Source organism: Microtus ochrogaster, chromosome 21 (assembly GCF_000317375.1).
Source record: "Microtus ochrogaster isolate Prairie Vole_2 chromosome 21, MicOch1.0, whole genome shotgun sequence".
Taxonomy (NCBI): domain Eukaryota; kingdom Metazoa; phylum Chordata; class Mammalia; order Rodentia; family Cricetidae; genus Microtus; species Microtus ochrogaster.
Window position 1 is genome coordinate 9,663,297 of NC_022022.1, and position 23,085 is coordinate 9,686,381.

The 23,085-nt window shown below is 45.7% G+C and overlaps 1 protein-coding gene across 2 annotated transcripts in view; it reads right to left on the reverse strand.

Annotated features, from left to right (window-relative positions):
• The window catches only part of Slc22a15 (solute carrier family 22 member 15), a 55,818-nt gene that overhangs the window by 27,178 nt on the left and 5,555 nt on the right, over positions 1-23,085 (reverse strand). For both annotated transcript variants that reach the window (XM_005357108.2, XM_026784158.1), the window contains exons 2-5: positions 17,045-17,257; positions 7,813-7,945; positions 7,005-7,169; positions 1,731-1,860 (exon numbers count right to left, since the gene is read on the reverse strand). In XM_005357108.2, the coding sequence (XP_005357165.1) occupies positions 1,731-1,860; positions 7,005-7,169; positions 7,813-7,945; positions 17,045-17,257 (641 nt within the window). The remainder of the gene's footprint in view (positions 1-1,730; positions 1,861-7,004; positions 7,170-7,812; positions 7,946-17,044; positions 17,258-23,085) is intronic.

Consider the following 23,085-nt stretch of genomic DNA (forward strand, 5'->3'; position numbering starts at 1 on the left):
GTACAATACAGAGCTACTGTGCACAATATAGAACTACTATGTACAATATAGAGCCACTGTGAACAATGATTTAATTTATTCTTAATATAAATAAAAAGTATTTGAAGAAGACAGCTGACCTGCCTATATACAGAAACACATGAAAACAAAATTTAAATGGGGCAGAACTGGAAGAAGTGAAAAAGAACCAGCAGGAAGCATATCAAAATCCTGGCATGATTGTCTGTGGCCAACAGTGGTCATATTAATTAGCAATAAAAACCCAAGACTTCACCAATCATATTGAAAATGACATTTGAGAGTGGGAATGCTTTTAGAACTCATGAGTCCGTTTCCCTCCTTTCTATTATTCATGTCCTGAATTCATCTCTCAGTGAGAACATTTCCTCATCTACACTCAGCAGTAACTAACATAGACTGCAGACTCAGAGAGAAAGGCCCCAATGGCTCACATCATGCATTGAATTTGCCTGGACTGAAGGAGCCATGAGAGCCAGGCTAGGTGCAGGAGCATGAGCTTTCTTAAATATTTGAAAAGAAAACTCATTTACTCACCGATATTTACATGACTGCTTATTAACTCCATGCACTATGTGAAGCACACTTTTATTACTTTCAAAAATGTCCAATGTGCAAGCTAATAAAATGTTATTTCCCTTTATAATAATAAAACTACCTCGCTATAGCTCACAAAACTCAATCCTTTAATGGAGTTTTTTTAAAATACAGGTTAACTATTCTGATATGTTCATTTCTGCATTTAACAGTTCTCTTGTTCTCAAAGACACCATGGAAGAGAATTTCAGGTTCAGATCCCACCAAACCTCAACTTAGAAACTGAAGAAAGGGCTATCAAATGGCAGAGCAACTGAAATTAAGATACCACCACGGGTCTGTTTTACTTTAAGTCACAAAAGAAAGAGACCCCAGATATCACTGGATGAAATTCTTGTTTATACAAAAGATTTTAGTCTGATGCTGTAGGGAAGAAACAGCTCTCGCTGGCCACATTAAAGCTGGTTAGGCAGACTGAAGGTGGGGCCAAGCACCGTCATGTGACACTTGGGTCACTTTGTGGCACCCACTCTGGCCTGGGAACTGGAGTTCATCCCGGCTTGGGAACTGGAGTTCGCCCTGGCTGGGGAATCATTCTGGTACTGCTCGGAACTCTCCTGCTGACAAGGGATCTCATGTGGACTTTGCACTTAGAGGCCCTGAACTGAGACTCCTGTAAGAGGAACAGTTGTGGACACATGTTCAGCTCCACAGCAGCATCAGACCTCGGCTGTACACATGGCCAGATCTGGATGGAAGAGCTTTAAGATTAAGACACTGGGAGAAAGAGAGGAAGGGCGGGGGGGGGAGAGAAAGTGAGAGAAAGAGAGAGAAGGAGGGGGAGGGAGAGAAGGAAGGAAGGAAGGAAGGAAGGAAGGAAGGAAGGAAGGAAGGAAGGAAGGAAGGAAGGAAGGAGAAAAGAAAGGAATGTCCATCCCCTGAAGGCCAAATGCAGTTGATGACTCTAAACATGGGACACCTGCATCCTAAGATAACTAAATAGCATCTCTCTCTTCCAAGGAGCTGACAAGAACTGAGCGTTTGCAGTTTAGCTCTTCCCAGAAATCACTGCAGGCGAGCTCTTGAAAGGAGAGACGCTGCTTACTTGCTTGCTCATATCCTTCTAAGATACTTCTGTTTGTGCAACAAAAATTCCACGAGAAAAGTCTACTTACAACGATAAGAGAAAGACGATTGTTCCCTGAAGGTTGACCAGAACAGCTAGGGCCCTCCAGGAGCGGATGAAGTATCCTAACAGGGCATATTGCGCGATGCCAACAGCGAAGAAGAGACCGCCGATGGATCCTAATGCAGGGAAAGAGAATTGTCACTGGTGAAGACCACCCACAGCACCCTTTCCCGCCCTGATCAGTGTGCAGGTCCTCCCTACTGATGCAGAGTCATCAGTCCTGCCCTACTAATGTGTGCGGCAGAACACAGGGAAAGGCTATGCAGGCGCCCAGCTTCAATTTATAACACCAAGAGGGGCCAGAAACCTGTCAACTGGAGGAAGGGCAGCTGGTGTGGACAGGATGGAGTGCAAGGCTTCTGCCAGGTGCTGTCTGGACTGCTTGCTGCCCTGACTTCTGCCTGCATCTGTGGCTGAAGCTGGAGGTATTTTTCAATGTGGATAATGGGACTTTCAAGTCTTGCAGTTCTGGCAACGCTGGTCTTAATCTTTTTTTAAGGTTTATTTTATATGTACGTGTGTCTCTATATTGTGTGGCTTACGTGTGCCATGGTGCCATGGTGCAGTTCAGTAGGTCAGAAGACAACTTGTGGTAGCTGGCTCCTTCCTTCCACCATGTGGGTTCCACAGCTCAAACTCTGATAGTCAGAGCAAGCAACAGAACAGCGTGAGGGGCAGGGCAGGTGTCTGTGACACAGTGTGCAGCAAAGCCCAGCTCTGTACAAGGTCCACTGGCATTCTGAGCCACTCCCTTCTCCTTTCTTGTTTCTATGGAAAGGCAGCTTTTAGATGGGCTTTGTCTTCATCTTAATTTTTCTATGACGATCTTATAAGCAAATGTTTTCTTTGATCACCATTCAGAGCTTATCACTTTATGACGCAACAAGATGACTAATATACTGTTTACCCTGTCTAGGAAAAGAAAGAGCCAAAGGGGGTGTGTGTGTGTGTGTGTGTGTGTGTGTGTGTGTGTAGCAATTCAGCAAGTAAAGGAATAGAGACAGTATGGAGTCCCCTGGAGATTTAAGACAATCAATAGCTGTTTGGATTTATTATACTGCATCAAATAGCACCTGGCTGGCTTCCAAGGACAAGGCTCCCCAGCCACGCAGTATTCACCCATGATGACACACACAAAAGGAACACAGTCGGGGGACAGGACAGGCTGGTTTCAGAGGGATCAAGTTGAAACCTGAGTTTTACCAAATCCTACAGCAGTGGTTCTCAACCTATGGGTCACCGACCCCTTTGGGTCACATATCAGATATCTGCATTATCAGATATTTACATTGTGACTCATAAAGCAGCAAAATTTCAGTTATGGAGTAGCAATGAAAACAATTTTATGGTTGGAGGGCGTCAGAGCATGAGGAACTGTACTGAAGGTTGAGAGCCACTGTGCAGCAGTGTGATTTTGAACAAGTCACTGTCTTCCTGAGCTTCCATCTTCTCATCACTGAAACAAAAGGTAGTTTTTATTACCAATATTTCCTCAAATTAATGCTTGTCACACAATGCTATGCTCATGGTCTCTCTGCCTCTCTCCTCGCCGTGGTGTTGCGTTTGACAGGAAGCAGTAACTCCCAGAGGGTTGGAGTCTGTCATGTGGAGAAGCATGGCCGTGGGAATGTCAGGATGCTTGCTCCCGGTTGGGCACAGCAGGAAGCAGAGAGGTGAATGCTGGCACTCATTTCTCTTTTGCTTTCCTCTTTATTCAGCCTGCACCCTTAGCCCATGGGCTGGTCCCACCTTCTTCAGGGTGGGTCATAGCTCCTCAGTTAGTCTCTGACGTGCCCCAGAGTGTGCTCACTGAAGTATTTCCTGACACACCAAGCTGACAATTGCGTTAGCTACCACAGCACCCTATCACAGTGTGGGTTTGGGTTTACGCTCTCTCGCCATTAATCAGGGCGGGGCAGGGAGGACATCTGGAAGCCTCTGGTTATGAGCATCCACTCTAGAAGATGGTTCTGCCTTACTTTCCTTTCTAATGTCAACCTCTCAACCACACTATCCTGGAGAGCTGGCTGTGTAGCTCGAGAGAACCGATCACAGTTCCCTTAGCTGTAAGAGTAACCTTATCTTGACCAATCAGAACTTGTAATTTCAAAAACTGCCCTTGGAACTTCTGGGTCTCATCTCCGACTGAGAAAGTTTTCGGAGAGGATGAAGAGCCGAGGGGGAAAACACCAGACTTCCTGGTTTCAGAAACCTCCGAAGCACAGCCGCACTGTCGTGAGATGTTGAGCAAATGCTTGCCCTGGATCTGCCTCTTTAGAGCTAAACTCTGCCACAGCCAATGGAAGAAGGTACCACCAAAAGGACATGGTGGGCAAGAGGAGATGATTCAAAGATATGTCGTCACTTGGCGACCTTACACAGTGTGATGACAACAGAGGGAGGGGTCCAGACGGTGGCGTCAATGCAGGCAAAAGGCAAAGAGCTGCAGCTAAGAAGGTCCTTCTGGGAAATTTGGCTGAAACCATGAAAAATTTGGTATTTCAAGTCCTTTATTATAATTCTGGAATGCCATGTATAGTTCACTTAATGTCTATGTACCTGGGGGCCTTTATGCTTCCATTCACATTGGTTTGCCACTTATTTCTCTTTTTTTTTTGGTTTTTCGAGACAGGGTTTCTCTGTGGTTTTGGAGCCTGTCCTGGAACTAGCTCTGTAGACCAGGCTGGTCTCAAACTCACAGAGATCCTCCTGCCTCTGCCTCCCAAGTGCTGGGATTAAAGGCGTGCGCCACCACCGCCCGGCTGCCACTTATTTCTTAAACATTTCAAGTCTCCTGTCCCTGCTCAGTGAGAACCTGGCTAAATGTCGGCAGATCAGAAAATACTGTTTAGTTCTGACTTTATTGTGTGAAAGGCACCAGTGACTGTCCCAGTTTCCAGACCCAAACCCCAAAGTCTCCCTTAGGCCTCTCTCTCCCTCTCTCTGCTGACTCCTCTCCAGGTCATGGCACCCAAATCCAACTCAGTCTTCCCCCTCCTTCTCTGCTACAGCCCCCACCTTGCCCGAACCACCACTGGGCTCACACAGCCCAGTGTATATCCCTCAGTGTATATTTCTCTTCTCTGGTGTCACCGACCAATGAGAACAATCTTTCTGTATGAGGTCCCAACTTTCCTCTTTGTAACATAAGACCTTCCTCTGCATTTTGAATAAAAATCCAATATATATGTATGCCTATACATACATATGTGCATACAATAACAACTAATGAAAAAGAGGGCATGAATTTGAAGAAGAGTAGGGAGGAGCATATGAGACGGTTTGGGGAGAAAGAAGAAATGTAATTACAATCTGAAATATTTTAAATAAGTGAATTAGTTCTAAGTCAATGAAAGTTTTTTTTTAAATCTCAAAAAGTTATCAGAGCAAATTTATAATCTAAGATGTAGATGTTTAGACAGGCATTCTCAGACAATATTTGAAGTCACATAATGTGTGTCTATGTGTGTGCATGCACGTGTGTGCATGTGTCTGAGTGTGTGGTGTAGGGATGTGTGTGTGTGTGTGTGTGTGTGTGTGTGTGTGTGTGTGTGTGTGCAGGGGCATGTCCCTGTGCATGTGGAGGTCAGAGGCTGACATGTCTTCCTCTACTGCTCTCCACATTATAGTCTGGAACAGGGAGGGTCTCTCACTGAATCAGGACCTTGGCACTTCAGTTAGTCTCGCTGGTCAGCGAGCCCCAGGGATCTACTGTTCCCATTTCTCTAGCAGAGGGGACAGACATACTGTCATGCCTGGCTGGGGAATCTGAACTCAGCAAACACTTTACTTACTGAGCCATCTCTCCAGTCCCCAACCTCTATTCTTGCCAGTTTTTATGTCAATTTGACACAAGTTAGAGTCATTTTGAAAGAGGGACCCTCAACTAAGAAAAACACCCCCACAAGACTGGCCTATGGGCAAGCCTGCTGTGCATTTTCTTGATTGGTGATTGATATGAGGAGTCCCAGATCACTGTGGGACATGACCCCCCCCCAGGCTGGTGGTCCCGGGTGCTGTGAGCAAGCCATCAAAAGCAAGCCAATAAACAGCACCCTTCCATGGGCTCTTCCTCAGTTCCTCCCTGCCTTAAGTCCCAGCCTTGGCTTCCCCGGCTGATAGACTATAAATAATAAGGTGAAATAAACTCTTTCCCCCTCCCCAAGTTGATTTTGGTCATGGTGTTTTATCACAGCAATAGAAACTCTACCTAAGACGACCTCTCAAAGGGCTAGTGAGATGGCTCAGTGGGTAAAGGTGCTTGCTGTCCAGGCTTGATGATCTGAGTTCAATCCCAAGTCCCACACGGGGCTGAGAGAGAGAGAGAGCTGACTCCTGAAGATGTTCTCTGACCATGCGCATACGAGTCCGTGTGCTCACACATGTGTGCGTGTGAACACATATACACACGTGAAATAAATAAATATAAAAATTTCAAGTAATTCTTTTTGGTGTATGTGTGGCGTTGAGAGTATGCTGGAATGATTAGAAATAGTATAGAATATGGCCTCGATTTAGAAATTCAGCCTCAGTAAGAAATGCTACACCAATGCCCTCTAGTGACCGGAGAGAGGAGTGAAAACGAGGGAATCCATGAAATAAGTAAGGGTCCATAGGATGCAGAAAACACCCAGTGTTTCCCGCCCTGCACTCTTTCCCAGGGGAAGAGGAAAGTGATGAATGCTGTTCTGAGAACTGGGACACTCCCAGTCATCTGCAGACAGGTCATGAGGTGGGTGGCCACCACACCGTCTGTGAGGCAGGCCAGGGAATGTGAACATGATCACTGGCATCCTGAGAACACACTGGAGAAGGCAAGTCTGAGCAGGCTGAGCATCCCTAACACACACATACAAAAAAACAAATTCCAAATGGTCCAAAATCTGAAACATTTTGAGAGTTAACACCATTCCTCAAGTGAAAAAAAATCCATATTTTACCTTGGTTGCGATGGTCTGAGCCCAAAATAGAGACCTAAATATACTGCACAACATCACCTTCAGGCTGTGTGCATAAAGCATCTATGAAATGGAAATGCATTTTGTGTTTAGAATTGGGCCACATCTCCAAGGTATTTCGTCATGCATAGAAATGTGGAATGTGGAACACTTCTGGCCCCCAGCATTAGGGTAAGGAATACTCAACCTGGAGATACGAAATGCCTCAAGTCCAAGTGTGTTTTCAGACTCTGGTTAAGCTGGTTCCCAGCATGGCTTCCCAGAAGCACTCACACCCAGAGAGGCACCAAGTGACGCAGTACCTGCAAGTGCCCAGTAGGCGGTGCCCACGCATTCATTGAGCAAGACAAAGGCCACCAGGGACATTCCTCCATTCATCATGCCCACCAAGAAGCGAGTCGCTGCAAAAAATTCATAGGAGGGGGAAAATCCATTTGCGATAGCAAATAAGATGTCAAGAGCAAAACCTGGGAAGAGAGGAACAATATTCAATGACCCAGAAGCAAAGCAGCATTTGAAAAAAATAAATAAATTCTATTCATCAGTTTGTAAAACAAACCTTTGCAAACGTAAATGTCCTGAGCTATGTTGTTCATTTCCCCACTAACAGTTTGCCCTGAAAACTACAAAGAAAAGCCCGGGTTGCTTTCTTTGTTTTACAGTTTCTGTCAGTCACACACCCTTTTCAGTTATTCATAATAACGCTAGGAGAGGAAAATCCTCGCTCATACTCTGCCTGTCAAGACCACTACGCCAAAGCCTATAGAGCGCACGTGAAATAAACCAACACAGGGAGATGCAGGCAAAGGAAGGGGAGCTGTGGCAATCTTGTGGCAATCTTCCACTGCTCTCTTTAGAAGCAGGGCAGTGCTTAGATTTGGGGGTTGTAGAAAGCACTGTCAAAAAAATGTATTTTAACAGAAATAAGCTCGTTCTGGAAAACCACTTGGCCAGAGCCATGGCTGGCTACAGTGTGGCCTCTTGCCAGTGTATTAACAGAAGCTCTGTCCACCTGAGGACTCAGAGAACTTGAAGGAAACCTTATTATTTCCTAAGAGTATCAGGGAAACGAAACCTCTTATTCAGTGCAAGGGCGTGGTGACAGGTTACCTGTGAGATAGACCTTTTTTCTTCCGAAGCGATCGGAAAGCTGACCAAAGGAGATGACGCCAACAAACACACCACTGAAGAAAAAGGAGCTGGCCGCACTGACTTTATAAGATCTGCTGGCAATTAAAAACCACTAGAAGAAAAAAAAAACATGAGGCATCCATTTAGGCCACAGAGAACAATATATACACGGAACTAATAAGTCTAGTATCCAACACAGACTCGGACACTGGAACTCCACTGCGTCCGTCACCATTAGCCAAGATCTGGTACAATATTCACCATAGACAACATCCAAGGAGACAGCTTCAGAAACACTGGGAACCACTGATGCTACGGTATACTTCTAGAATATTCTTCATATACTCCTAACAGAACTAAACACAGCACTCAGGTGCTAATTACCCGTGTGACTGCTGACTGTGGCCTTATCCCAAGTCCTCCTTGGCAGTGTCCAGAGAGGAGAAGCCTTGTTCTATTTCCATTTTTCTGATGCCTAGACATCACATGGCACATATGAAGTAGTCAACGAATAAATCTTTTGTTTAGCAGATTAGTATATTTAAACTTCCTTGAACACATTCCTCAAAATATTAAAATGGGAAAGGGAGGTGGAGAGATGACCCGAAAGGTTTAGAGCACTTGGTTACTCTTGCAGAGGACAGAGCTTTGCTTCCCAGGGCCTACATGGTGGCTGACAGCTGTCTGTAGCTCTGGTTCCAGGGGATCCAATGCTGTCTTCTGTTTCTGAGGGCTCTGCACAGATATACATGCAGGCAAAACATTTGGGCACAGAGAAATAACACAAATTTAGATCCTGCAATTCTCTTCTGGGTGAGTATCCATGAGCAGCATATTCTAAATTCAGGTTCTCTGTCAACACCCAGGTTGACACATCATCTTTCCAATAATCAAAGTGAAAGTAACCTGCGTCAATCAACAGATCAATAGACAAGTAGAATGCCATACTCATGTAAATAAAATATTACTCAACCTTTAAAACTAATGCAATCTGATTGGGGCTACAGCCTGGATGAACTTCAGACGTTATAGAAACGAGCCAGGCTAGAAGGAATAAATGCTGCATGACTTTAGTCATCTGAGGTGTCTGCAAGAGTGAACTTCCCAGAGAATAGTGGTTCCAGGGGTTAGGGGAGGAGGGGCAAGGAGGTCACTGTTTAACGAGAACAGACTTTCCATGTAGAATGATGAAAACATTCTGGAGACAGACCACGGTGATGGTTGCAGAATAATGTGAATATATTAAGGCCACAGAATTGCACACTTAAACACTAAAATGGCAACCTTTGTGCCATGCATCTTTAGCACGATGAAAACGTCCCAGAGGGCTGTGATCTGCTACAGCACAAGGCAGCCTCACTCTGCTCAGCACCATTTTCTGACATCCTAGCCAGTGACGGTCACCAGTGAAGGGCAGTAAAGCACGCCACAGAGGTGGACCCTCAGAGGACGCAAAGGTGTGCCTTTTCTCTTCCTAGCCCCCTTGCGGAGCCACCTAAGAGCCCTTCTCACTGAGAAGGCACAAGGAGGCACTTTTCTGGGTGCCTGTCTGTGTTTTTTATTTTACCCCTTCCCCAGGCTTTGACGACTCACTGGGGCCTCAGAAGCACATCTAAACTCTTTCCTTGCTCTGTATCTCCTATAAGCCTGGGTTGATGAAGGTCTCGATAAGTCCGTTCTAAGGATCATGACAGACAGGGCTATAATACGTGCTAGAATTTCATATAAGAGAGATGAAGAGAGCTCTGGCATTTGAAGAAGAATTTTGTTTTGCGGAAAGTTAATTCGTTTTGGATACACTGGTAGTTCTGTAGACGGATGCTTAATGCAGAAGGAATAACTAGGGTGACATATTCCGAAATGGGAAAATGAGACGTTAGCTGCCATGTTGTCCTAGAGAAGCCAGCTCAGCATCCATCCCAGGGACAGCCCTGCTCCCGTGACAGACGAAACAGGGCCAAATGGAATGGCTCTTAAGTGCAATTAACCTCTTAATTCAAACACTTGCTATATCCATCCTGCTCTTCATGCTCATGCTTACACGCTTTTAAAAACTGCCTTGAAAATTTAGTCTTAATTTCTCTGTGCTTTAGGATTCCAGTCTGTTTCCAGGATACTAGGGTAGACAGGGAGTCAGGTCTGTCAGTCAGGAGGAAACAACGAGTCCATTGACCGTACTTACCAAATTTCTCATAGCCGCTTAGAAGGCTACAGTGCCATCCCTCAGCAACTGAATAGCTGTCAGCTTGGACAAGGATTTTCAGAAGAAATGGCCCAAGGGATGGCTAACCAGCAGATTCCAAATCCTGCTTCTCGGGCTGCCAGTTCCAAGTGTGAAAGGAATTTCTACTATTTTTCTCCGAGTCAGTGCTGGTTAGGCTAAGGCACCCTCCCATTTCTCCTGAACTACATTCAAGAACGAGCATAAAGGCGGAAAAGCAGATTTTTGCAAAGCTAACTCGAGAGTGGCTAGCTAGAGTCTGTGGTCTCTCCCGAGCAGAGCTCCATGAATTCAGCGCTGAGGCACGGGGGAATGAGTGTTTAGGAACATCAGCTGACAGAAAGTTTTCCACAGCCCTACCCTGACTCTGTTTTACATTTTTTGTTTTCAACTCCTCTAAAGCATCAGTTAATTCTTATTACCTAGCTATCGTGTGATTGGAATGGTTTTACTTTGTCCAAACTCATCTAAGATGCAGTAAGAGATGCTCCTTGTATCTTAACACAATGCGTGGAGTGGCTTGGAAGACCATCAGTCGCTAGCTCATCCTTTTACTCTGTGGTTGTTATTTAGTACCAAGGTAATATCCAAACCAGGAAATCACCAGGACATAAGAAATTAAGCTATAACAATCAAAATATAATTGTGACTCTGACATTCTCCAGAAACATTTTCATGAATCTTCAGATTTTAAAAATCAAAATGTATAAGTCACTCAAGTTCTTATTGGCTAGAGATTACTAAAGTAGTGACTCTCCTATTATTTTTTTTGTTAATTGAAGGCCAAATTCTAAAGCAGTTAGAGTGAATGTCCTTTTTATACTAATTCATGTCAAATTGAAAAAAAATCACCTGCAAATCAAAATGCAAAATCCCGCTTTCTCTCTACATGTATTAGTAGGAAAGGAAGACTATAAAGACAAATATTTTTAGCCTCTCATGTTTACCTGACTAAGCCAACAGACATCTACTTTTATAGATATGTCTTCTCTAATCACTAAATAGACCCTATGAGTATTTATTATATTCTATTTCAAAATGGACTGGAAGGGCCTAGTGGTAAAAAGAGACATCATCGTTCACTCTACAGAAAACGGGTCAGGCATAATTCAGGGCAGAAACAAGAGCGGGCACCCCCACCATAAAAGCTGAAAGGAGTATAAATATGGCGCGCACAGGTGCGGGCCTAGCACAGGTGCTCAGCAGAGCCTTCCCGCTCTTTAAAGGGGAGGAGAGGCGATGAGAATGAAGGCAGACTGACTCTTGGCCGGCTATCACTGACATATTTGGGAGAGGATTTTGTTCAGACTTCATTCTGAATTGTTTAAAGGCTGAGATTAAATGGGTGTCCCAATACAGGACTTAAGTACGGATCCACGGAGGACAAACCCACCCTGGCTGCGACACAGAGTGTGGAATGGAGATTGCAAGCCCACAGTGGGAAGGCTCGTCCAAGGCTGCGAGTGAGCCTAGGCTGACCTGGGCAGAATGGGGGCCTCTGGAAGAGAGCCGACTCAAGCTCGGCATGGAGACCTGGTGTCCAGAGAGGCTGTGTTCTCTTGGGATAGGAATTACTGATGCCTGCTGGAGCGGATGATGCCAACCAAACGTGGAAGAAAGCTTAGTGGTGAGTTTTAAAGGGGGCCATAGATGTGTTTTCAACATGTCCTCAATTCATCAAGCCTTCATCTTTATGGAGATGTCAAGTTGAATCAATGATTTCTCTGACGTGGCAGAAATATGGTCATCTGGAAGAAAAACAATGCACTTCCCTAAAATGGACTCCGTGCTAAGGCATAATTCGAAAAGCAAAGTTAGCAGCCACGTAATGAGAAATACAGACATCAAAGAGCTGTCAAAAGGCAGGCTGCACGGTTTACAGCTAGATAATTATCCAACCGACTTCTACCCATTATTCTCCTCCTGTCCCCACAGCCTCCCTTCGCACAACAATATACTGGGGAAAGACTTTCTATTTTTAGCCCTCAGCATTTGTTCTTCTCGGGGAAACATGCGGGAAAATCAGCCATCGGAAGGAAAGTAGGGATAAGCAGGTCCTGTAACTTAGAGCAGTGATCTCCACCTCCCTAGGGCCGTGACCCTTGAATACAGTTCTTCGCGTTGTGGTGACCTCCAACCATAAAATTATTTTAATTGCTACTTCGTAACTGTAATTTTGCTACTGTTATGAATCATGATGCAAATATTTGTGTTTCCTGATGGTCTTAGATGACCCCGGTAAAAGGGTCAGTTGACCTCAAAGGGGTCGTGACCTACAGGCTGAGAACCATTGACTTAGAGGAAAAGTATAAGGCATTGCTGGAAAGGAAGAGACAGAAAGGCAGTAGATGCTCTGTGCCCTCTGCTTAGAAAACAGAAGACTGACAGGAGGGCAAAGATGACAATGCTTTGGAGTTACATTCCATAGCAGTTTTTACTGTAAGTTTTCATATTCGGCTAGGATTATGCCCCAGGGTGTGCCTCAGTCTGTGGTGTGTATGTCTTAAATGCAGATGCCCAATGCAGTTTCTGGTTTGAAGCTGGGTTTGTGATACTGACTTGCAGTCTGTGTGCTATACTCAGGTCTCCACATGATACTGGCCCCAGATGCCCGCTTTTCCTTCCACATTGAGTATTGCTGGACTGCCCCGTGCTCCCGGAGAGCCCCATGGTCAAGGACCGCCCCATCCTCCCTGACTGCCCCACGCTCCCAGACCATCCCACGCTCCCGGAGCGCCCCACGCTTCTGGACTGCCCCATGCTCCCAGACGGCCCCAGAGCACAGACAAGGCAGCGCATGCCCCTCCAGCAAGCATACTCCTAGCGATCTGGGGGGAGCAGAAGGACCTCTCTGCTAGCTTTGAGAACTTCAGTGTGGGCAGCCTGACTCTCAGCCAATCAGGAAAGTCACAGGTCTATCTGCTTAGTGTTCCCCTTGTGGCGTAAACGGCCTATTCTCTTCTACTTATCCTCTTAGTTTATGGTGACATTTCATGGAAGTAGTTGAGACACATGATCTCAACACAGGAGCCGTATGTGGTAAGTAAAAGCTGTGCATAGTAGGTTTTGACAAGTATTAGGTCATTTCCCTCCTCCAAGGAGGCCTGGCTCTCTCTTGCTCTCCTTGATAAGGCCCAGGGCAGGTGATGACCCTATCACCCACATATGAGTGATGCATGACCTGCCTTGCAGGAGCCCAGGTGAGAGCATGGCCACCCGGAGGGAAGCAAACATTTCCATTTCTGCCAGAAAGCCTGACTCCTGTCGGGAACTAACCATTCTTTGTACATAGGTAGGCCCCGGCCTCTCTCTCCCCACAGAGCCAGCTTCCTCCTGCTGCACTTCATCCTCTGTAACAATGTCCCATCCCAGCTTGGTCTGACACTCTCCGGTGGAGCTGACCCTCTCTCCTCCCTGCCATATAGCCCCACACTTTCCTCTGCATGATGCAGTGGGCCATGTGTTCCCTGGTCTCTCCCAAATGACACTGAGCTTCCTGAGGGCACATTTGTAACCCGTGTGCTAATCTTACAGTGCCTACCGGCACTAATTAACACTCACTGAATTATGTATGCAACGAGTGAGCATCTTCACAAACAGTAGATTCTTGTTTCTGGCTGACCTTGAACCGGCAGTGCTCCTCCTGCTTCTGCTCCCTGACTGCTGGGATTCCAACCTGTGCTACTGGGCCTCATACCGACAGCACTGTGGTGTCATTACGTCAAGCCTTATGCTAGGGTTTATGAGTACCCAGAGACTACCTGACTATCTTTACTTCAGAGCCACTGGGTGGCATTCTCATCAAACGAAGTATGGGAGACATTTGGAATTCAAGGGGTTATCCTTTCAATACCCAATCTGACATCTAAAGAACACTGTGTTTTAATTTAGCTCGTGAAAGCCTGTTCATTAGTGAACAAGGATTCCTACTAAGAACAATGGCCATGAGCATGCAGCGAGCAATGACTCCAGCCGGCCTGAGAGCCATGCCACCCCTCAGCCGATGGGGCCATGGCTCTCTGGTGGATTGTGCTGGGACCCAGTATATTTCACAAGTACCTCTTCAGCATTCCAAGAAATGGGGGCAGAGCGGTGGCTGTTCAGCCCACCAGGTCAAAACGCAAAGGAAGACAAAGGTAGCTATGTCCCTGGTTGCTATGGCAGGCCACCTAAACGAGGGTATGCCCACTGATCCAGCTCCCTGCGGCTTGAAGTCACACTTGGGGAAAAACCAAACTACAGCGACCACTTCTGCAGGCCAGACTCTTATCTTGTGGGTATCTCAAGACTGCACTGCTGGAGCCAACAGCAGCTCCCTAAAACGCCCGAAGAACGACCTTGAGGGCTCTCCAGGACCTTGAGCGGGTACTGATAACGAGTCCACACAAACATCCTTACCGACCCCTTTGCCCTTGTCTTCTCCATAATAAAAAAAAGAAAATCACAAATAGCTTTGTGTAGGGAGCCTCCCTCCGGGAGCCAATCAGGCAGTGAGCGCTCCTGAGACTGGAGAGTACTTGGCCAGGGCATTTCCAGAGCGGTTTCATGGTGATTAACTAACTTGCTTCATTTCCATGTAGTTGTCACTCTGAATTACCACTTAATGGGTGAAGTGTGCAGGCGATAACAATCAGTAGCACAGGCGTAAGGAAGCAAGACATTAAAAAAAAATTAGCCCCGGCAGCAATTAATTGCAGCGAATATTTCAAATAGTTTTAATACTCTGTCTTTTGACCCCAGGGTCCTGCTTGAGGAAAAATATATTAATCTCAAGATAATAGTCAGTCAACTTCAGCTCTTCAATATCCACAATGATATTAAAGATTCCAACCTTGCGCTTTTTGGTTGCAAACATTAATTAAGCATGATAATTGTGTGTCTCCATGATATTTGGTGTTTTCTGTAGGATTCAGAGCTCAGGGAATAATTTGAATACAGCAGACAGCAATCTGCCACAGAAATCCACCCCAATGGCTATTAGCTCATTTGAGAATAGTCAAGACTCCTGGATTAGAGGATTTTTAAAAAAATTAAATACCGTGTTAATCACATAACCCTTTATTCACCCTTCGCAAGCCCCCCATAAAACAGTTTCTTCAAGATCAAGTACAATAAAATGTTGGTAGAAGCTATAACCTGTGGGTTTTAACACATTATCCTAGACTGTAGAGCTCTATAAACACTAGCTTGGTCTCTCTCTACACAGGCAAATGAAAGTTCTTATTTATTTTATTTTATTTTATTTGTGTTTATTTAGTGGGGTGGGGGACATGTATGCCCCACGGCATTTGTCAAGGTCAGAGGACAGTTGGCAGGAGTTGGTTTTCTCATTCTAGCATGTGGGTTCAGGTATCAAACTCAGGCCATCAGGCTAAGCAACAAGTGCCTTTACCCTCTGAGTCATTATCATGCTGGCCCAAGACCTTGCTTTTAAACGCTGATTTTTAGACTAAAGAACTTCACCAAGAGCCATGTCTTGGACTATGCATACACCACAGACTGTTGCAATACTGCCAAAATGAAGACCTGTGGAAACAATTGAAACGTGGAGGGGGAACCGAAAATGAATCAGTGCTAAGAAGTGGGGTGGGGGTTGGATTGCGGCTGCATCTCAACTGCAATTAAGATGAACCCAACGTGATGCATAGACCCGTGAGTGGCCAGCGTGCCATCCGCCAGAGCTCCTAGCCATGCTCACGAACCATTAATCTCTGCTGCCAGTTCTTGCCTGAATGGTGCTTTGCGGAACAACAGGGAGGCTGGAAGCCGCCTCTACCGACCAATTCAATCAACCCCGACAGACCTCGGAGGTGCCAGGCAGGAGCAGCCTGACAGCTCACGTGTGACTCACGCAGTCTGGATGAGGAAACAGCGTGCATATGGCAGACGCAGAGTAAGTCTTTGGGAAAAACAAACAATTCCATGCTGAAAAGGTAAGGCAGAAGAGGCCTGTTATGTCTTCCCGAATCTCCCCCAAGAAGAGAAGGGTTCTAAAAATAGAACCTAGGGCTTCCCATATGACAGGCAAGCGTGTTACTACTGTGAGCTACATTCCCGGCTCTGTCAGTTTGAAATTATTCGCAGGTAAGTAGAAAAAATATTTGGCTGTGGTTACCAGTTGAAAAGAACCTAAGCCATGTGCACCCAGTCTGGATGCAGACTGCATGTTCTTTCTTGGAAACAGAATGAAGAACACAGGCTCCTCAGCACAAATCTATTTAAATACCAACACTGTCCTTAGGATCCAAGCTTGACCTCAGTCTTGGTGTCTCTATCTGCCAAATGGAGAGAATGGCCCACCCCATAAAATTGCTCTGAGTAAATAAGACAAGCCTATAAAATATCACAATGCCTACTCTATAGTAAACAGTCAATGATGCTACTTGTCTTTTTAAGAGGCTAGTGGTGGGGTGGCTACCCGTTGCTACTGGGCCATGGAGATACAAAGATCAAAGCAGGATTTTTTTTTTTTTTTTGGTTTTTTGAGACAGGGTTTCTCTGTGGTTTTGGAGCCTGTCCTGGAACTAGCTCTTTTGGACCAGGCTGGTCTCGAACTCACAAAGATCCGCCTGCCTCTGCCTCCCGAGTGCTGGGATTAAAGGCGTGTGCCACCACCGCCCGGCCAAAGCAGGATTTCTTAAGGCTACCCTCGGCAGACAGCTCTCAACTGCTTCATCTCTGGTGTCTATGCTGCACCAGAGTCTCTTGGTCAACAGTGGACCCCCAGAGCAGGGTTTCCTGCATATACTCGGGGAGGCATCTGTACTTTATCTTGTGTGGTCAAGCTGTCTTGTGTCTACATACAGCATGGAACCAAAACACAAGTTCTGGGAAGCACAGCTAGGCCACTTGTAGTCCCCTTGCTTCGTAGTAAGAGAGACACAAGTTTTTAATTTACCTTTAAAAGGATTCTACAGTCAAGAGAGGCTTCTTCGGAACTTATCCCCATGTCGCCTGGCTGATGTGGCGGCCTACTGGTGGCCTGCTTACCTCGGAGGCGATGGAGGTGAAGCTGTTGCTGAAATGTACGTGCTTATGGATCTCACTGCCGTTGGCGGTCAGGAGCCAGTCCCCAAAGGCCTGTTCTTTGCTATCTGACTGATTGCTGTGGCTCTGGTTGGGCAGGAGCTCGGCCATGTCCCAGTGATATGATGGTGTGGCTCCAATCAGTGCAATGAGGATGGCTTCTGTGGCCACATAGAGCTGAAAGTAAACACAGAGAATCCAATGCTGCAAACGTGGGCATCTGTGTGGAAAACCTGGGAAGCCTGCAAACCTTGAAAGATACAGTGACTGGGCTAGGGATGTGGCTTAGTTGGTAGAGCGCTTGCCTACGGCTCCATAAACCATGCCTGGTACATCACTTCTGTATTCCAGTACTTAGGAGGTAGAAGCAGAAGGCTCCAAAGTCCAAGCTCATCCCCAGTTACACAGTGAGTTCAAGAAGGCTTAAAATACACGATAACCTAACTTAGAGAGGCATAGAAGAGAAGGAAGAAGACAGGAAAAGGGGGGTAGGGCTGGAGAGATGGCTCAGCAGTTAAGAGTGCTAGGTCTTCTTCCAGAGGACCCAGATATCATTCCCAGCACCCACAGGGCAGTTCAGAAACATCCACAACCCCAGTTCCAGGGAATCCTATGCCCCTCTCTGACTTTCACAGGCCACCAGACATACACATAGTATACAAAAATACATGCAGGCAAAACATGTACACACATAAAGTGAAAATAAATAACTGAAAAAGATGAGGAGGAAGAGAAAGAAGAAGAGAGGAGGAAGAGAGAGGAGGAGGAGGAAAGAGGGGTGTCTTGCTTCTGTATTTTGTTTTGTGTTTGCTAGAAATGGGCTACAGAAGAAGCCAGGAAGAAAAGCATGAAGAAGCAGCATCCCATGCTATGAGAGGGCCATCAGCAGTCCACCCGGGAGCAGTCAGTTCTCCTTCCACGTCTGGGATGTGTCTGATGCTGCAGGCTCTGTGTGATACTGTAAACACTGGCAGCAAAGCCTGCATCACTGGCTCTGGTTTAAAAGACTGTATTCCAGTTATTTTCCTTCTCAGCACAGTGTTTTCAGCTCAAACAATCACTTACCTGGAGCTGTTGGCTTTGGACTCATAACCTAAAGAGGACATTGTTTTAAAATGTAACATGCAACTCATAACACGTAGAAGGATTCAGAATCTCAGGCATATTCAGATTACAGCTTGTAGCTGTACACCCTTGGTTTAATCTAACCATAACTGTCCACTAACAGAAAAAATAAAGCACCAATTCATTTAAGAAATATTTATTGAATACATAAGCCATCTGCCGATTGCTGTAGATCTGGGGACTTCTCGTAGTTGGGTTTATGGGGTGTTGCGGCCATTCTTTACTAATATGGATATCTGTTTATGTTAGCTCTCACTGTTGGATGATTATTTCGGATTTAAAAATCAAAATACATAGTGTGAAAATTACGACAATCTTATTTTAAGAAAATAAGATTCTCCAAAGCAAATCTTATTTTAAGAAAATAAGATTCTCCAAAGCCAGGCAGTGGTGGCATGCACCTTTAATCCCAGCACTTGAAAGGTAGGACAGACAGATTTCTGTGAGTTAGAGGCCAGCATTGTCTACAGAGTGAATTCCAGGATAGAGCCCAAAGCTACAGAGAAACCCTGCCTTGAAAAACAAAACAAAAAAAAAAAGAAAGAAAGAAGAAGAAAAAACAAAAACAAAAGATCCCTGATAACTTTGAACTTGGCCTAAAATAGTGCTAAACAGAGTATCTAAAAAAATACAGAGTATTCCTATCAGTGTTTGGCCATGAGCTGACTCACTGTAAGAGCTACCGAGGCACATGAAGACAGTCAGTCTGTCAGAAGATTCCTGTTCAGTTCACCAAGAACTCTAGCTGGGGGCTCTTTGTACACTGTTCATCGGGGGCATGTTCTGCCCAGTAGACAAGCAGAAGCCCACAGTGGGGTCATTTATCAGTGGTAGGCAATGGAATTAGTCCAGAAGAGAAAAGGAGTCATGACATTCTGTGCATTTCTTAGAAGCTAATGCAAAACCAGGGTTATGACTCTTCCCCTCTTGGTAAGGCTGAGGGGACATAAAGCAGTCCCAAACTATTTTGAGTGGATGGACTGTGGACGTTTTGGGAGAAGGGCAAAGCTACCATGGATCCACACACTGTGAGATTACTATAAGGTGCAAAGGAAAATATGTTCCTAGGCTTCCATGCTCTCTGGACCTTGTTTGCATACTATTAAGGACATTTTAGAAGAGGAGGCAATCAACTTATAAAAATAAAAACCTTAATAATCACAAGAACAAATAGATTACACATCTAGCAGTAGCTATAATCACGGAGCCGCTTTCATCCATTTAGTGACTGCCCCTCTGATTACAATCTGCTGAGATCTAATTGATGGGTATACAGAAATGAAAAACATGGGCCGAGGGGACACAGGAGATGACTCAAAGCGCAGCCTTTCATCAGGCAAAACAAACCGGCCACGTTCCCTCTTTACTGTGCCCCCTTCTACGGCTGTGCACTCCGCTCCTCTCCCTGAAGGCACCATCTCCTGTCAGCAATGTTAAAATGCTTCCCATCCTCTGAAAGTCAGCCTCATCGACTGGTTTCCTCACCAACTCGGCTTCCTCTCCAGTGGCCCAGAAGCTGTGCTCCTGCACATTTGTTCTGTCAGATTCACCTTTTGGCCTCCAAAGTAAATAATCCAGGGTCCCCATATTCAACAGGAGGATGCATAAGACCAAGAAGGACATTAGCATGTGCTTTTATAATGCTGGCTATGTCCCATTCCTAGGATAGGTCTCTGCTGAATATATATTAGCACATAATATTCTTGTCTGGATTGTTCTAGGATAAGCAATATTCTAGAGAAAAGAGAAAATGCTCTAAAGGGATCTCTCATCTGAGGTGTGCCTCACTATGAAGGTCACTGTTCAGGGGATATACTACAATTTGGGGAAAGCGGTTCAAAATGAAGGGGTACCATTATATTGCTTTATTTATAGGGAACAATGGAAATCAGCTAATCAGCATGTCTGAAGCAGTGTGACCCCCACCTCATTCCTAGCTGTCTGTAGGCAGAATAAGCTTTATTATCTATCTTTCTCATCCCCTCTGCCCTCCTCCCACCTCTCACAATGTCGTCTGGGCCCTTTCTATGAACAAGCTTCTGTGTGCATGCATACATGTAGACATATATGTTCAAGGTCCTTAATACATGGGTTCATCATCTTATGTTAACAGAGAGGCTAAAAAAACTATGCAGCTCTTCTACGCAGTGCCAGCCAATGGTCATGCTTGGTTTTGCAACTCACCAGGGAGACACAGCAGGCAGGTAGCAGCCATGCTGTGGGATAGACATTATACAAGAGCACCGTGAGATTAGGTCAGCGAGGTGGAGCCCCAAACCCATAGCTACATTAATGTTGGTCTTCCATACTGTGGTACATCCTGGGGTTACATGGTCATAAGAAGTCAAAGGTGACATAAGCAGCCCTGGGCTATATCACCCACACGGAACATTGGGGTGCCTTTCCTTGGTTTGCCATTTTTGACTGTGACACTTCCCCACAGTCCACACATCCAACTCTGCCCCCCACCAGGGAACAAAAGCCATCTCTCGTTCTTTACTATCACTCGGCCATGACCATGTGCACACTCACCCCCATTTTTGTCTAATGAAATCACACCTATCAGCGAAGGTGCTTTAAGGCCGCAGTAAAGAAACCGCTATCTATTCTCCTTCCGCATCTCACATAAATCCTTATCTCCTCCGGGTCCAGCTCCGGGGAAGAACAAGTGCCACAGATGGCTGGATTCCTCCCATCCTGCCCCTCGCCCCAGTGTAATTACAACTACAAAAATGACTCAAGGGCATTGAAAATTTAAGTGTCTCAAAGTGAAGGTTTCTAAAGTAATTTTGTAGCAACACCATTATGGGCTTTCATAATATTTCCCAGGAAACCATCCCAACCCTAGACTGTGAAGTCATGGTTATGTCTGTCATTTACTTTGTGAGTTGGAACAAGAGACAGGGCAATTAAAAACCATTCAAGGGTTCCTCTAGCCACAAAACCAAGATGAGAGTGGCTTCACCTAACTTTAGGGACAGATCCTTTTCAGGGGAGCAGAAAAGACAAAAATCAAAGTTGATTTCATTGCTGGCATTTTATGCACTTAGGACTCCGCTGTTTAACTGGTCAGCCAGAAGCATTGTGTGGATAAGCCCCTACTCGTGAAAGCAAGACCACATGCCCGGCGTCTGAGGAAGAGAGCATTATTAGCTATTGACTGAGGGACTTGCTGAGGGGGATGTATTTGAGAGGTTTAAAGTGTGGAATGCTCACATCCTAAATCACCGGTGCCTCTCGTCTCTCCTCTCATCCATCGACACTGCATCACCAGCTCAGATTCCCAAAACTCCTCAGCAAGCTCCTCTGGTCAGATCAATGGGTGCGGGATTATCTTCCTATGGCCCACTTGCTAACTATCTCACACACAAGTGGTCTGCACTGGCCTACTCACTCGCAGGTGTGACTTACCATGAGCTGTGAGGGCACACAGGTCTTAACCTGAGCCTGAGGCTTAGCCACAGTCACGCTCTCCAAACCTCACGACTTCTTGAAGGACAACTGGATCTTAACGGTATGTCTTTGCCCATGCACTCCTATCTAACCAGCCTCTCCAGAGGGTCCAATGGGATGCTTCTCTTCTGAACAGTAAGTAGTACAGTACTATGCCAACAGTGTGACCCAGGACTTCCCAGACTTTAATCAGCAGAGACTGCCTGGTCAGGGCGAAAACACGCTGTCTCTTACCAGATCTAAGAATAGACTCTGTGTCACTTGGTTATTTGTTTGTTTTAATGGAGTTTATGTGTGCATGCGTCTTTGTGAATGTATGCCACGTGGTGCGTGAGTGTGAGTGCGTGCGTGCGTGCGTGTGTGTGTGTGTGTGTGTGTGTGTGTGTGTGTAGGTGTCAGTGGAGACCAGAAGAGGTAGTTGTGAGCTGTCTCATATGGGTGCTGAGGAGCAAACTCAGGTCCAGCACTTGCAGGGACACCACATGACAGAGTTTGGAAGAAGCTGAGTTTATTCTAGAATATTTTCAAGGATTGCTAAGGAGTGTGCTATTTGCTTACCCTCCTCTGACTAGAGTATTGCTTATGCCAAGAGTTCCTTCCCCTAAACTTCAACTAACTCCCCAGCAGCCTGCCTGTACCTCTCCCAGAGTGACATACACAACTTTTCCCTGGAGGAACAGCGAGGGCTCCTAACTTTTGAGTCGCCGCTTCAGCTCCATCCAATATGCACTGTAGCACAGGTATGCGGTATTCTCCACTTCTGCAATGGTGTTTTCCATTTAAAATGACCTTCAAATTTCTCTCTAAACCTAAGCTTCATCTTTCTGAAGATTGCAAAAAAGCCCAGTCTCCTCCCTTACTGTCAATGGCTTGGTGCATCACTTACTGGGGAATTGGTGTTCTGCATGACCATGTGTATAGATAAGAGTTAACGCTAACTTTTTAAAGACCTGTAAAGAAAGTATCATTTGCCAGGCATTGGGGGGAGCAGGCCTTTAATCCCAGCACTCGGGAGGCAGAGGCAGGCAGATCTCTGTGAGTTCGAGGCTAGCCTGGTCTACAAGAGCTAGTTCCAGGACAGGCTCCAAACCTACAGAGAAACCCTGTCTTGAAAAACCAGAGAGAGAGAGAGAGAGAGAGAGAGAGAGAGAGAGAGAGAGAGAGAGAGAGAGGAAAGTAACATTCATACATTCATGCCAATCTGTATCCCTCTAATCACCCTGTGTACTACTGTTAGAACAGCATACATATGTATGTTCAAACTAATTCCTTACAGAATGGTATGGCAGAAAGGTAATCAAACCCAGTGATCTGGGCCAGGCATGATGGCACACACCTTTTATCACAACATTTGGTGTGGCAGACGCTTGAGGATCTCTATGAGTTTTAGGTCAGCCAAGGCTATACATACTGAGACCATGTCTGAA